Source organism: Leucoraja erinacea, chromosome 6, assembly GCF_028641065.1.
Source record: "Leucoraja erinacea ecotype New England chromosome 6, Leri_hhj_1, whole genome shotgun sequence".
Taxonomy (NCBI): domain Eukaryota; kingdom Metazoa; phylum Chordata; class Chondrichthyes; order Rajiformes; family Rajidae; genus Leucoraja; species Leucoraja erinaceus.
In genome coordinates this window covers 23,538,295-23,554,604 of record NC_073382.1, presented here as the reverse complement: position 1 = coordinate 23,554,604, position 16,310 = coordinate 23,538,295, and the positions used below count along the sequence as shown (strand labels likewise).

The window sequence follows — 16,310 nt, the reverse complement described above, 5'->3', positions numbered from 1 at the left end:
GTCAGGCTGCAACTGTGACAAACAGTGATGTGGACAAACAGTGTTTCAGGTTCTGGGCCTTTATTCAGATAATAGACAATAGACAATAGGTGCAGGAGTAGGCCATTCGGCCCTTCGAGCCAGCACCGCCATTCAATGTGATCACGGCTGATCATCCCCAATCAGTGCCCCGATCCTGCCTTCTCCCCATATCCCCTGACTCAGCTATCTTTAAATGCCCTATCTTGCTCTCTCTTGAAAGTATCCAGAGAACCGCCCTCTGAGGCAGAGAATTCCACAGACTCACAACTCTCTATGAGAAAAACATTCAGCAAACATGTGCCATTCCTAGTCTTTAACAGGACACACTGGGGAGGGAGCAGACCTGTGGGTCATCCCCAAAATAGGCTGTTCTGAGATGATGGATCAAATGGTCTGCTGATTATATCTAATATTTGCGAACTGTTTAAAAAAAAATCTTTATTGCCATCTAATTCACATCATGGGTAATGCACGTAGAGAGACCAAGTGCTGTCCAGAATATAACATAAATATATAGCCTTCACTATAAAACAGTGGGGAAAGATATAACTAGCCTACTGGGATTCTCCTAGAGATTCACTTCTAGGATAGATGTCTGGTCACACGGAACAATATTGCAATATCCAATATCAATGAAAAGTATAATGCTCGCAGATTTTAGAACGTGAAAAAAAAACTTGACACTTGACCCAATTATTCTGTATCAGTGCAAATCATCCATTTGGTCTGAAGACTTGCTTTCATGCATACAGTCTATCCCTCTTGATCTGTCCTTAAAACTAATATCTCCTCCATTCAAGTCGCATATTCCACAACATCATGGTGTGATAACCCCCCCCCCCCCCCCCCCCCCCCACTCAATCCTAAAACTTTAGTCATGATCATAAGCCTTTGAATTTGACCAATCAATTACTAATTGGCCCGTTTCCAAAATCTTCCCATCAAAACTTTTGAACACTTCCATTCAATTACAGTCCAGATTCTTCCGTGATACAGTAACAAGGGCCAAAATAAATAGTTACTTCACATAGCAGTGGTAATAAATCAAATCCCAGGACCAGTATCAACAGGCGGCAGGCATGGTGGTGCAGCGGTAGAGTTGCTGCTTCACAGCGCCAGAGACCCTGGTTCTATCCAGACTATGGGTACTGTCTGTATGGAGTTTGTGCGTTCTCCCCATGGCCTGCGTGGGTTATCTCCGGTTTCTTCCCACACTCCAAAGATGTATAGGTTTGTAGGTTAATTGGCTTGGTTATAAATGTAAAATTATCCCTAGTGTGTGTAGCATAGTGTTAATGTGCAGGGAACGCTGGTCGGTGCAGACTCAGTGGGCAGAGGGGCCTGTTTCCGCGTTGTATCTTTAAACTAAACAAAATAGCCCAAAAGTCTGGTTGTAGAAAGATATTTTACATGGCATGTTAAAGAAGTAAAGGGTGAGAAAGGTGAAGATGGTTAGGGAAAGAATTCCCCAAATTTAGTGCCTTGGCAGCATGACTACCAGTGATGAACCAGTTAAATCTGGGGAGAAGCGAGAAGCCAGAGTTGGAGGAGTCTCATATTCCCAAATCTTTTTTTCCAAATTTGTATATGCTTGCATTTGGCCGGTCATGGTGTATTTGTTCTGTACTCCATCAATGAGAAATTGGATTACAATTTCACATGTTACCTAATTTATCATCCAATCTGTCTCTTTCGCGTGCTTTGGAAAATTCCCGCATTTTCCTGTTTCACTTAGACATGGATCCAAGATCAAGTAAAAACAGGAAAGTGCAGGAGTTTCCCTGTTTTCCAAGTTGTAAACTTATTTTTACAGCTACCAGACAGAGCACCAGATATCTTCCTGCTGTTAATACAGATTTGTCATGACTGATTGAGGTTCTTTGTGAGACTGCAGGAGAGGATCATTGCCTGATCATGGCAATAACACCAATAAATGTCTGGATAGAAATATTTGTGGATAAAACGAGAATGCCCATGAGCAGAAAGCAAATGCCCCCGTTAACTGGGGGAAGCCGAAACATTTTATAAAGTCTGCCCATTTTCAAGCGAGTGATAGTGTTGCACTGCAAAAGTATAACATGAAGGAATTCTTCAAGGTTTGAAAGTATAGCTGCTCAGCACTTGTTTCTCTTTGAGACTTGGAGAGCATGGTCTTGACATAGTCATCTTGCTAGGAGCAAGATATGGGTTTTTTCTTTAGTCAGAGTATTGCATTTTGCAATTCTCCAACTATATTTGCAGGTACTCAGTTGCAGAATGTATTTTGTACTGAGATCAGTAAAGGTGTGGATACTAAGGGAATTGAAAGATATGGGGATGAGGTAGGAAAATGCATACATGTTCTCCCCAGGATTCAGACGCCTGACTTGTGGGCATCCCATAGGTACAAACGAATGTTTGGGAAACCAATGGGTGTTTTGGGATTTTCCCACTGCTGAGGGACACAGGCATTTTCTGCCAGAAGGGAATGGGACATTTCATGTCCATAAGTTTAAAGGAGCAGAATTAGGCCATTCGGCCCATCGTCTACTCCACCATTCAATCATGACTGATCTGTCTTTCCCTCTCAATCCCATTCTCCTGCCTTCTCCTCAGAACCCCTTTCACCCGTACTAAATACGAATCTGTCAATTTGCCCCTTAAAAATTCCCAATGATGGCCTCCACAGCCGCTTGTGGCAATGAATCCCACAGATTCACCACCCTCTGACTAAAGGAATTTCTCCTCATCTCGTTTCTAACGGTGCAACCTTTTGGCGCACCTTCTCCCATCCCCACCCCCTTCAATAATTGAGGGCTGTGTCGAGCATTGTACAGGGAGCGCCGAGCAGACTCGCTCATTCAGTGTCAGTGAGGCCAGTTCATGGCAATTCTTCCAACAGCTGTTCTTCCTTCCATCACAACTGCTTCCATGATCCTTTCCCACACACTGTTTACGACTGACAAACAGTTCTCCGAAACGTACTCCATCGTAACGTGGAGACAACCTGCGCAAGGGTTAGGATCAAGCTCTGATCTTATTGAATAGCAAAGAGAGCTAGTTAAGCCTGTATAGCTTACTGCTTTTTGATTTAAAGTGTTTATGTCTTTATGTCATCTCTTTTTCTTAATGATCTGATAAAATCTCAAGTCTGATACTGAATAAAGCGGGCGGGTAATAAGTGGGCGATTTTAAGCACTAATATGTTGCTGTCTGCTGCAGCACAACTGAGGAGCCTATCACCTGGACGCATCAAAAGTGACAGTGAGGATGATGACCTTCCAAATGTGACGTTGGACAGTGTTAATGAAACTGGATCCACAGCACTTTCCATTGCAAGAGCTGTACAAGAGTAAGTACATCTCTTTCTGTACACTATAGGTCTGTGTAATTCTAATGATTGTGGTATGTAATGCCATCAGAATTTTGCTTTCTTTGCACCGCTTGCTAGTTATCAGAATTAGAGTGAGTTCCATAGTTTTATTTAGAAACAAAATAATCTTGCAATTAGAGACTTGTATTTATATTGCACCATTTCTCTTTGGAGAGTCTCAAAGAACTCTCCAAATACTTATTTTTCTAGGCCCCCATTCCCTCATCTTCACCATGGATGCCCAGTCACTCTACACCTCCATGCCCCACCAGGAGGGTCTTAAAGCCTTCCGTTTCTTCCTTGACCACAGAACCAACCAATCCCCGTCAACTGATACTCTCCTCCGCCTAGCAGAGCTGGTCCTTACCTGTAACAACTTGTCGTTTGACTCCTCTCATTTCCTCCAAATCCAAGGCGTAGCTATGGGCACGCGCATGGGCCCAAGCTATGTCTGCCTCTTTGTAGGGTACGTCGAACAATCCTTGTTCGAGGCGTACCAGGGCCCTATCCCCGAACTCTACCTCCACTACATCGACAACTGCATTGGTGCTACCTCCTGCACCCATACAGAACTCACTGACCATCCATTTCACCACTAACTTCCAACCGGCACCCAAATACACCTGGACCATTTCCGACATCTTCCTACCTTTTCTAGACCTCACTATCTCCATCGCAGGTGACAGACTACTGACCGACATCTACTATAAACCCCCTGACTCCCATGGCTATCTGGACTACACTTCTTCCCACCCTGCTTTCTGTAAGGACTCCATCCCCTACTCCCAATTCCTCTGACTACGCCGCATCTGCACCCAGGATGAGGTGTTCCAAACCAGGGCATCGGAGATGTCCTCATTCTTTAGGGAACGGGGGTTCCCCTCTTCTACCATAGATGAGGCTCTCACCAGGGTCTATTTTATACCCCATAACTCCGCTCTCACTCCCCATCCCCCACTCATAACAAGGGCAAAGTACCCCTTGTCCTCACCTTCCACCCTACCAGCCATCACATACAACAAATAATCCTCTGACATTTTTGCCACCTCCAACACGATCCCACCACTGGTCACATCTTCCCATCTCCTCCCCTTTTGGCTTTCCGCAGAGACCGCCCCCACCGTAACTCCCTGGTCAATTTGTCCCTTCCCACCCAAACCACCCTCTCTCCTGGCATTTTCCCTTGCAACTGCAGGAAAAGCTACATTTGTCGCTTTACCTCCTCCCTTGACTCCATCCAAGGACCCAAGCAGTCTTTCCAGGTGCAGCTGAGGTTCACCTGCACCTCTGCCAACTTCATCTATTACATCCGCTGCTTTAGGTGTCAGCTGCTCTACATCGGTGAGACCAAGCGTAGACTTGGCGATCACTTCGCCCAACACCTCCGCTCAGTTCGCAATAACTAACCTGAAGTCCCAGTGGCTCAGCACTTCAACTCCCCCTCCCTTTCCGAATCCGACCTTTCTGTCCTGGGCCTGCTCCATGGCCAGAGTGAGACCCACCTTAAATTGGAGGAGCAGCACCTCATATATCGCTTGGGTAGTGTACACGCCAGCGGTATGAACTTTAACCTCCAATTTTAGGTAGTTCCTGTTTTCTCTTTCTTTCCCCTCCACTTCCCAGCTCTCCCACAGCCTACTGTCTCCGCCTCTTCCTTTCTTCTTCCCCCCCACCCCCATATCAGTCTGAAGAAGGGTCTCGACCCGAAACATTGCCTATTTCCTTCGCTCCATAGATGCTGCCTCACCCGCTGAGTTTCTTCAGCATTTTTGTCTACCTCCAAATACTAAGGTACTTTTGAAGTGTAATCACCGCTGTAATGTAGGACATACGGCAAGGTGGCAAAAGCAGCAATGTGATAATAACCGGGCAATCTGTTCCCAGGAATGCTGATTGAGAGATAAATATTAGCCAAGGATACACTGGGGATAACTCGCCTTCCTTTCGCTACATTGCCTTTAGATCCTTTTACATCCACCACCTGAGGGAGAAAATGGACGCAATTTAAGATAGAACCACTCATGATGTAGCACAACTGTGATACTGCATTGCAGTAGCTGCCCAGTTTTTACACTTATCTCCCAGGAGTATGGCATAAACCCCGATATCCTTTCAACTCCGAGATGAGGATGCAATCAACTGAACTACTATAATCCAACAGTACAAAGACATTTAGAGTTGTCCACTACAAGAGAACAAGAGATGCTTTGTTAGTTGTGACTTGTTCCTGCTAAGATGATGAGGTGAACCATACATTGTGGAGGGATAGCCTCAATGAATGCTCCTGACATTCATTGCAATCTTCTCAAAGTGCCAGTTATATTATTTGCATTTATTCATATACAGTTTATGTCTTGTCAGAAATAACTATTCCTTGTTATCTGATGTCAATGGCAGTGGTGGAGTGGCAGAGTGATGTCCCCTTGTTTTCTGGAGTTCCAGTGGGTGAATTTAGACAATAGGTGCAGGAGTAGGCCATTCGGCCCTTCGAGCCAGCACCGCCATTCAATGTGATCATGGCTGATCATCCCTAATCAGTACCCCATTCCTGCCTTCTCCCCATATCCCCTGACTCCGCTATTTTTAAGAGCCCTATCTAGCTCTCTCTTGAAAGCATCCAGAGAACCTGCCTCCACCGCCCTCTGAGGCAGAGAATTCCACAGACTCACCACTCTCTGTGAGAAAAAGTGTTTCCTTGCCTCCGTTCTAAATGGTTTACTCCTTATTGTTAAACTGTGGCCCGTGGTTCTGGACTCCCCCAACATCGGGAACATGTTTCCTGCCTCTAGTGTGTCGAAGCCCTTAACAATCTTATATGTTTCAATGAGATCCCCTCATCCTTCTAAACTCCAGAGTGTACAAACCCAGCTGCTCCATTCTCTCAGCATATGACTAGCATATACTAGCACTACCCTCACACTAGGGCCAATTTACATTCTTTAGTGAAGCCAATCAACCTACAAAATGTGTATGTCTTTGGAATGTAGGAGGAAACTTGAGCACATGGGGAAAACCCATGGGGAAAATGTACAAAGTACGTACAGACAGCACCCACAGGCATGATCGAACCCGGTTCACTGGCGCTGTAAGGCACCAACTCTACCACTGCGCCACCATGCCGTCCCAACTTGGAACTCAGAGGTTCATCCGGTTGAAGGGTGAATTCCACACTCACCACTCTCTGTGAGAAAAAGTGTTTCCTCGTCTCCGTTCTAAATGGCTTACCCCTTATTCTTAATCTGGATCCGCCCCTGGTTCTGGACTCCCCCAACATTGGGAACATGTTTCTGCCTCTAGCGTGTCCAAACCCTTAACAATCTTATATGTTTCAATCAGATATCCTCTCATCCTTCTAAACTCCAGAGTGTACAAGCCCAGCTGCTCCATTCTCTCAGCATATGACAGTCCCGCCATCCTGGGAATTAACCTTGTAAACGTCTGCTGCACTCCCTCAATAGCAAGAATGTCCTTCTTCAAATTAGGGGATCAAAACTGCACACAATGCTCCAGGTGTGGTCTCATTAGGGCTCTGTACAACTGCAGAAGGACTTATTTGCTCCTATATTCGATTCCTCTTGTTATAAAGGCCAACATTGCATTCACTTTCTTCACTGCCTGCTGTATCATTTTTTAGATGATTGTAATTCATCTTCAATGACCTGCATCAGTGTCTGTTTTTGGCTGCTTCAGTAACTCAGCTTCAGTACCAGAGAATGTTGCAGCCATTGGTAAATCATGTTAATGTAAGTGAGAGAACTTTGTCTTCAGTTCAACACTGGAAACTTGGCAACATGTGAATGACTGCAGTAAACATGCTCTCCATGCAAAGAGCAGAGAGCTGGAAATCGTGCTGTGCATTCTAATATCGGCTGAAGGTTGCTTAACTGCCTGAATAACACATTAAAAAAAAATCACTGTATCTCAGTATACATGACAATAATAAACCAATACCGGTTCCTAGTACTCTTATTTCCTGAACCAAAATTGATAGCTATTCCCAAAACTATGATCTTTACCATCAGGAAGACAAGGGTAGCAGACTCATAGAGACACCAGCATTGTCACGGTCGCCTCCAAGTCACACACCATCCTAACTTAGAAACATATTATTAGCCCTACATCATCATTACATCAAAGTACTGGAACTGTCTCCCCACCAGAAGGAATAGATATTTCAAGGTGGCTGACCCGCTGAGTTACTCCAGCACTTTGTGTGTATCTTCCATGTTTATATCATTGTGTTTCTAAGCTACCCAAGTGGAATATGAGGAGCTGTTATTCTGATTTGTGTGGCCACGCCCTAGCAATGGAGGAGGCCCAGGACAGAAAGGCCAGTACGGGAACGGGCAGAGGAATTGAATTACTCAGCAACTGGGAGATCCCGTAGGCCTTGGAGGAACGAATGCAAGTGCAAGTCAATGAATAATCATGACCTTTCGTTCCCTCCCATTGAGCTGATACGAGCTTCAACATACACATAATTTTCCAGATGATACTACACCCTTCTCCCCCGAGCATCTTTGCACCATGCATCATGTCCATACCAAGCTGCAGTTCTAGCTAATGCCAAGGTATGCACCCAGGTTAACATGTCTTTTGAGACACAACATTGAATTGAGGACCAAAAAAACCAAACTCCCTGAGGAACTCAGTGGGTCAAGAACGTCCTGACCCGAAACATCATCTGGCTATTTCCCTCTGACCCACTGAGTTCCCCAGCAGTCTGTATTTTGCTCGAGATTCCCGCATCTGCAGTCTCAAGTCTCCCTTGAGGACAAAAACATTTGTTAGTAATTTAACCGCTCCTCTCCCTGTCAAACAGGCACCAATCATTTTCAAATATTATTACGAGGGAATTATTCATTTCTGTGCAATTTTTTGTGATACCTGTCACTGTTAGCTGAATATGACTTTAGAAACAGGGCATACATTGCAATGAATATTAAAAAATAAACCGGATCAAAGTACAGAGGATGCGGCCAAGATTAAATTGAGCATCTATAATGTGCAAACCATTCTCTTCAAAAAGGGAAAAGTAATATGTTGATCAGTATTCGCTTTCAATTGATTCCTTTCCATTTAATGAAACGTGGTAGAGGTAGAGTTGCTGCCTTACAACGCCAGCGACCCGTGTTCGATTTTGTCCAAGGGTGCTGTCTGCACGGAGCTTGTACAGTCTCCCTGTGACCGCGTGGGTTTTCTACGGGTGCTCAGGTTTCCTCCTGCACTCCAAAGACAGGTTTGTAGGTTAATTGGCTTCATTAAAATTATAAGTTGGCCATAGTGTGTAGGATAGTGCTCGTGTACCGGGTGATCACTGGTCAATGCAGACTTGGTGTGCCGAAGGACCTTTTCCTGTGCTGTAACCCTAAAGTCCCTCTAAAGTATAAATTCCAAAGTATAATGAATCAAAGGTCTGAGTTTTTATATTTTTAAAAGAGTTTCAGCTGTTAAATCAGCCAACTTAGAATTGGAACTTAGGTTGGAAAAGATGATGTTGCTCACCACTAACTGATTTAAAGGGAGAAAAATTCACCATATTTGCTGGTGCTAAACATACAAATAACTCTTCTTCAGAAATTCAGTTCCATTGGAACAAAATTTTGGAATCTGAATGAAATGCAAAATTGCAACCATATTGTGCATTTTGAGCAACTTCCGAGAACATGTTTTAGGTCAGCCACGATCCTGCTCTCTGTTTGACCACTGGGAATTGCAAGAACAGATCTATCTAATTTCTATTAAGACCTTGGGCTGGCATTAGTCCAAAAGAAACAGGTGATCACCAACAGTGCAGAACGGCAGGAAGTGGGTTGAATGTGCTTGTGAGACAGTTCACAATTAAGTCTGGCTGGCTTTCCTCCACCCTTATAAATACATCCACTTAAAAGCACAGTCCATTCATACACATTGCTTTGTGACTGGGATCCAATAACAAGGTAGCTTTCAAACCATTCCTAAAAGGACCCTCATCAGTGATTGCAGCGGAGAACAGCAACAGAATCACCACCTGGCAGATTTTGAAATGGCCAGCTGATATATTTAATCAGTACAATAGCACTTATTTTCTTTCCTTGTGCTGAGTTTTTCAATAGGATTGCCTAATCTCCACAATTATCCTAAAGCCCATGTCCCACTTACGTGTCCTTGGCACGCTAATTAAGCGACCGCGTGGTCGCATTGAGACGTGAAAGTCCCGCTAAGGCCGCGCGCGTCTTCATGCGCCTGCACAGCCGTCCGGAGCGCGTGACGTCATTTGAAGATGGACACAAAATGCTGGAGTAACTCAGCGGGACCGGCAGCATCTCTGGAGAGAAGCAATGGGTGATGTTTCGTGTTGTGACCCTTCTTCAGTCTGAAAGAAGGGTCTTGACCAGAAACGTCATCCATTCCTTCTCTCCAGAGATGCTGCCAGTCCCGCTGAGTTACTCCAGCATTTTGTGTGTCTGTCTTCAATCTTCTTGGCCCCGCTCTGGGAGTAGAAGTGGGTGCGGATCCGGATCTGCAACGGCCGTGAGCCCCAGGCCGAGCTCGGCGATCGCTTGCGATCGATACCGCTTTCTTTGAGGCTGTGGGAAGGCAGGTATGTGGACCGAGAGTGAGATGACTGGTGGGACAGGGATTTGGAAGGTCATATATTGATTCTTCCAGGTGTAGGTCAATTACCATTGGCCACCAAATGTAGTTCATGTAACAAATCAGTAGTTTTCCAAAATTGGGTATGGCTATCAAGTGAAACAACAAACAATCTGCTGGAGGAACTCAGCAATTTGAGCGGAAACTTTGAGAGGAAAGGAACAGTCAGCGTTTCAGGTTGATCCTGTATCAGGACTGATTTGATAAAGACCTGGTCACACCATTGACTTGCAGGTTGACTGCATTGAGGATGAGTGAGGGAACTACGTTCTCAATGAGTTTAGGTTCTGTCATCTCATGGTACCTTATGGTTGCAATGACAGAACCATTAAAATTCCTGGGTCCACCTTTAGATCCTGCTGTAACCATTGACAACCTTTTCTACTGTCATCCGCAAACTTGCTGTCATCCAAATCTTTAATATACTAGACTAAGTGGGACCTGTTGGGAAGGCTGGTCCCCAACGCAATATTCCACCTCTCCACCAATTCCAATATTGGTGGCCAGTGGGGGGGTAGGGCTTTCTGGAGTGCTAGTATGGGTGTTGTGGGCTGAAGGGACTGGTCTCCAGACGGCTAGTATGGACATTGTGTGCCGAATGGATTCTTGGGCTTGCGGCTCAGTCACTCAAGCCTGTTGTGCTGACAGCTCACTCACTCACAGCTGGTGGGCTGGCAGTTGACTCACGGCTATTCCTTGAAATTCCATTTCAAGCAGAGTGCAAGGCCACCAAATTCAAATGCATTTTCATACCATTTCAAGCAGGGTGCAAGGCCACTAAAGACAGCGAGTCGTGACCTCTCCCTCCTCCATCTTGCAAAGACTGAGCCACGCCCGCACTTCTGGGTTTTATAGTCCCTCCGCACTTCCCACCAGAAGAGGCATGGCCTTCATGGCGTGATTGACAGGAGAGAGAATCTCAACATTTTTTAAACCCTAATAACTCTTTTACTTTTCATCGATGGGAGAAATCCTCGGCACCTGATAAGCAGAGGGGGTCTATGAATAAGATGGCCAAAAATCACAGCCATACGTGGTAGCGATTTTTCTAAAATTAATACAAAGCACAAACAGGAAGTGGTCAAGATTAGACTTTTAATTATATAGAAGGCAAGGCAACTTTAATTAGGCGAGGCAACTTTATTTAGGTAAGGCAACTTTAGCATTTCCAAACCAAAGGCAACTTTTCCAAACCAAAGGCAACAAGCTTTAGGCAACACAGCTTCAGCATTTCCAAACCAAAGGCCACACAGCTTTAGCATTTCCAAACCAAAGGCAATACAGCTTTAGCATTTCCAAACTATATTTGCAAACCACATTAAGGGTACTGACAGGTCAGTAAAACCACTCATAGTTTAGTAGACGTGAGTTCAGTGTTATTCACAGCTCAGACTGAGAGATGTGACCCTCTCGCTTCCCCATCTTGCAGAGACTGACTGAAGCACTCAACACTTCCGGGTTTTATAGTCCCTCTGGAAGGGGCGTGGCCTTCAGGAGAGAGAATCTCAATCTTTTTTAAACATTAATAACTCTTTTATTTTTAATCAATGGGTAAAATCCTCTTGCCCTGCGCAGCGGAGGGGGACTCTGAGTAAGATGGTCAAAAATCACAGCCGTAAGTGGCAGCGTTTCTTCTGAAATCAATATACAGAACAACAGGAAGTGATCAAGATCAGACTTTTAGTAATATAAATAGATGGCAAAGAGCAATGGACCCACATTCGATCTCTGCAGCACATCGCTGGACACAGGGCTCCAATCTGAAAAGGTTCCACTCTGAACTCCTTCCACTCTGTCAATTTTGTATCTAATTGACTAGCATTGGGACTGCACAGTGGCATAGCAGTAGAGTTGCTGCCTTACAATGTCAGAGACCTTGATTCGATCTTGACTACAGGGTCTGTATGAAGTTCTCTCTGTGACCCTGTGGGTTTTCTCCGGGTGCCCTGGTTTCCTCCCAAACTCTAAAGACGTAGAGGTTTGTGGGTTAATTGGCTTCGGTAAAATTGTAAATTGTCCCTGGTGTGTAGGATCATGTCAGGGTACCAGGTGATCGCTGGTCGGCACGGACTTGACGGGCCAAATGGCCTGTTTCCATGCTAAATCTCTACGGTTTAATGTCTAAAGCTCACCATGTGATCAAACCTACCAGATCAACCTGCCATCAATATTGCTTGTCGTAAAAAATAAACACCTTTAAATTCTAGTTTTACTAAATATATCTGAGATTCAGTTGAAGTTACAAGAACTAGAGTCATTATGTAAAATTTGCAATTAATTTACAGGATGTGGGTGCCACATGTTTACTGCTCATCCACAATTGCTTTTGTGAAGATACAATAGTCTTTTTGGTGAAGTTGTCTCCTTCAGTTTAGGGAAGGGAATTCAAGGATTCCGATCCATTGACAGCAAAGGAATAGCAATGGGAGTTCCAAGTAAGAATGGTGTGTAAATAGGGAAGACAAGTGCAACAGGCAAATGGAAAGACCGCCACCTACAGGCTCTTCTCACACACATCATCTTTACTTGATACTCTGTCACAGGTTGGATAGTTTTCTCTGGAACGTCAGAAGTTGAGGGAGACTTGAAAGAAGTATATAAAATTCTGAGGGGCATGGATAGGGTAGACAGTCAGAACTTTTTCCCAGGGAGTAAATATCCAACACCATAGGTCAAAGCTATCAGGTGGGGTGGGAAAAGTTTCATGGAGAAGTGAAGGCCATGTTTTTTTACATAGAGAGGGGTGGCTGCCTGGAACGCATTGCCAGGAGTGGTGGTGGAGGCAGATACAATAGTGGTGTTTAAGAGGCTTTTAGATAGTCACATGGAAGTGCAGGGAATAGAGGGAGATGGATCATGTACAGGCAAATGAGATCAGTTTAACGGCACATGTTCGGCATATACATTGTGGGCCAAAGGCCCTATTTTCCTGTGCAGTACCGTTCTATGTTTAACAGCTGAGATATTGTCTCATCCCAGAGCCTTTATTACGCCGGTTCTCCTATCGGTTTCTTTATATTATGTGGGGTGAATCAAATGACCTGAAGAATGGTATGTGTCATGGTAAAGACATCCAGTGGGAGCTTAGATAGATCATTCACTTGATGCTCCTGGAAGGAGATGGTTGCAAATGCTTGTTTGACCTACACAGGTTGAGCCCTGACATTGTCCTGAGGGTGGCTTTGTTCATGATCTGAAGGTCATCAATCTGGCCCTGCGGATGCAGGAAAGAGACACGAAGAATACACCATCTCCATCCTGTGTCAGCAAGGCCAACACTCTGCCAACACTGAATAAACAGCACTCTGCCAGAGTGCAGCAGAAATTTGGATCTTGTCAAAATTACAATTTTTTAATTTGTATTTCAGTTACCACTGAATAGTTTTTAATAGTGTCTGAAGAACATCACCTATTCCTTCTCTCCAGGGATACTGCCTGACCCGTTGAATTACTCCAGAATTTTGTGTGTATCTTCAGTACAAACCAACATCTGCAGTTCCTTCCTACACATATAGTTTTTACATCTCAGCTTCCGTTATTTAAAGTAAGGCCGTCATTAAAATAAAGTGTGGAAAATGAACTGAGTGAGTAACAATGTAAATTATGACAAGTTGATGCCCTAAATCCCAGCCTGGGTAAAGCTAAAGCTCTCTCCTGACTCCTGCATGAATTCAGTGAGGAACAAATTAAAGTTATATTCATTCACACCATAAAATTTCAGTTAACTGTTGGATGAATCCAGTCACATTTCATCTTGACTGATCCATCTTTTCCATCAAATCAATGCAGCTTTAGTAAACTGAATTTGTTTCTGCTTTCTGGTGATTACAAGATAACTATTTGAGATATAAACCCAAATCCTGTGAAATGAAATGAAAGGCTTACTTTGTTGCATCGAAGATGAGGTTCAAAATCCATTTCAGAGACCAAAGCACATATTTTGCTAATAAATGAGGGTGGGCCGCAAAATTAATGGTGGTCTCTTTTCCTTGGGATGTAAAATACAGGTCTTATTAATTCACTCTGGTGATTGTCAATGGTATCATTGAATCCAATCAGGGAACAATTTAGCTTATTATTTCCCAATTTGCTGCTTGTGAGACCCTGCTTAAATTGTAGCACTATATAATTCCATGTATTAAACTGACCTTCCAATTCTGTCAGCCAATGGCCTCTTCCCCATTATTTAGGACATAGAATATAGAACAATGCAGCACAGGAACAGGCCCTTCAGTCCACAATATCTGTGCCAAACATGATGCCAAGGCCAATTCTCATCTGACTGCTCATAATCCATATTCCTCCAACCACTACATACTGTATCCATGTGCCCATCCAAATGTCTCTTAAATACCGCAATCGTATCTGCCTCCACCACTCCCCTGGCAGAGTGTATTTTGAAATCCATCCATTCTCCTGTTTCTGCTTAGATTTTGCTTACGTCTTTGGCACAAAAGGCAGCACAGAGTTCAGTTCTGCGGTCAGCTGCTGTCTCTGTGGAATGTAGTGGCCATGCATGTCTCCTCCGGATTTCCCTCCCACATGCCAAAGATCAAAGGTTTCAAAGGTCGTGTACCATGTACCATGTAGCCATACCAAAAAAACCAACAAGACACACAACTACATAAAAGTTAACATAAACATTGACTACCGCAGACTCCCCACATTCCTCACTGTGATGGAAAGCAATAAAGTCCAATCTTCTTCCCTCAAGATGTGCAATATGGTAGGCCAATGACCCCAGGGAATTGTTCCTAGTGTATAGATGAGTAATTAAATGTTGGGAGAGTTAATGGGAATGTGGGGAAATAAAATGGGTTTAGTGCACAATTTGTGTAAATGGATTGACATAAGGAATTGCAGATGCAGGTTTACATTTTAAAAAAAGCACAAAGTGCTGGAGTTACTAAGCAGGTAAGGCATCTATGGAGAACATGGATAGGCGGGGTTTCTGGTCGGGACCCTTCTTCAGACTAATTGTAGTGGGGGAGAAATTGGTATTTGATAGCCCACATGGACTTATTTGGATGAAGGGCCTGTTTGTTTGCATTTTGACTGATCTCAGCTTCTCATTTTATTGTAATTATTCTGTTGGAAATCTATGCACTATGTCCTTTATATCCACTGATTTACCATCCATGTAATAGAGGTCAGCCCCAGAATCACCTCTACTTATAGTCACTCAGGAGTTTGGAGCGAGCGTGCAGCTGGGGATGGGAGTGTGGTCAAAGGTGGTGATTGGAGAACAGGCTTCAGATGGTCTTGCAGTGCTTCTTTGTTTCAGATTTGTTCAGACAAGATGAAACGTGCACAGCATTTGTCAATGCCAGCCGCCTTTGTGTATCCTTTAGTTAAAGTTGCCAGTATTACAGAGTCAGCTGTGGTTCAATGGATAGCACTCTGGTCTCAGTATCAGGAGGTTGTGATTCAAGTCTCGTTCAAGAGACTTCAGCACCAGAACGTAGACTAACACTGCAGTGCAGTTCTCAGTTAGATAAATCAAAATTATGTGATTTTATTATTATCTAAATGGAAAGAGACTGCAAGTGAGTGAAGTTCGTAGGGATTCTAGGTGCGCTAGTGCATGTATCACTAAAAGTTATCAGGCAGATCCAACAATTAGTTTAGAAGACAAATTGCACTGTTTGGCCTTTTTTCCAAAGAGGTTGCAGATTAAATATAAGGGATTGATATATAATATGATATGTATAGTGAAATATAGCGACAGATTAAATAAAGGTTTTACTGCAAATGTACAGGTCGTTGATGAGGTCTGCAACACAATTTTGGCCTCACGTAGAAAAAATATAAGGAGATTAACCAGGTTAATGAGAGAGATGTTCTACTAAGAGAGACTAAACAGTTTGGTCTTGAATTTAGTAAGGTTTTATAAGAATGATGGGTGAATGTTACTCAAATATATACAATCCTAACGGGGCTTGATAAGGTAAATGTTGAGATTTTTCACTTGTGGGACAGTCTTGAATAAGGAGACATAACTATAAAATAAGTTCACTCAAAATTGGGGTACGATTAAATTTCTTTCCAGAGATGGAGGTGAAGTTCTAGAATTCTCAGCCCCAGTGTCTGGTGGAAGCTGGATCATTAGAAGTATTTAAAGTGGAGGTAGATAAATATAGATCCATGGAAGCAGGATATGAAGAAAGGGCACAGAAGTTGTGTTCAGGCCTTCATAGGTCAGACATGATTATATTAAATGGTGGGGCAGGCTTTAAGGACTACCACTTTAAGGTCTACCACTTCTCCCATTTTCTTCTTTTCTCGTGTTCTTGCCCAAAAA

At 43.7% G+C, this 16,310-nt stretch overlaps 1 protein-coding gene across 5 annotated transcripts in view; it reads left to right on the top strand.

Moving 5' to 3' along the window:
• Window positions 1-16,310, top strand: part of klf12b (Kruppel-like factor 12b) — a 242,257-nt gene that overhangs the window by 196,057 nt on the left and 29,890 nt on the right. For 4 of the 5 annotated variants that reach the window (XM_055636724.1, XM_055636723.1, XM_055636721.1 and 1 more), the window contains one exon: window positions 3,223-3,352. In XM_055636724.1, the coding sequence (XP_055492699.1) occupies window positions 3,223-3,352 (130 nt within the window). Of the gene's footprint in view, window positions 1-3,222; window positions 3,353-5,335; window positions 8,746-16,310 lie in introns of those variants that run through there. The other variant, XM_055636725.1, reaches the window with a different exon arrangement.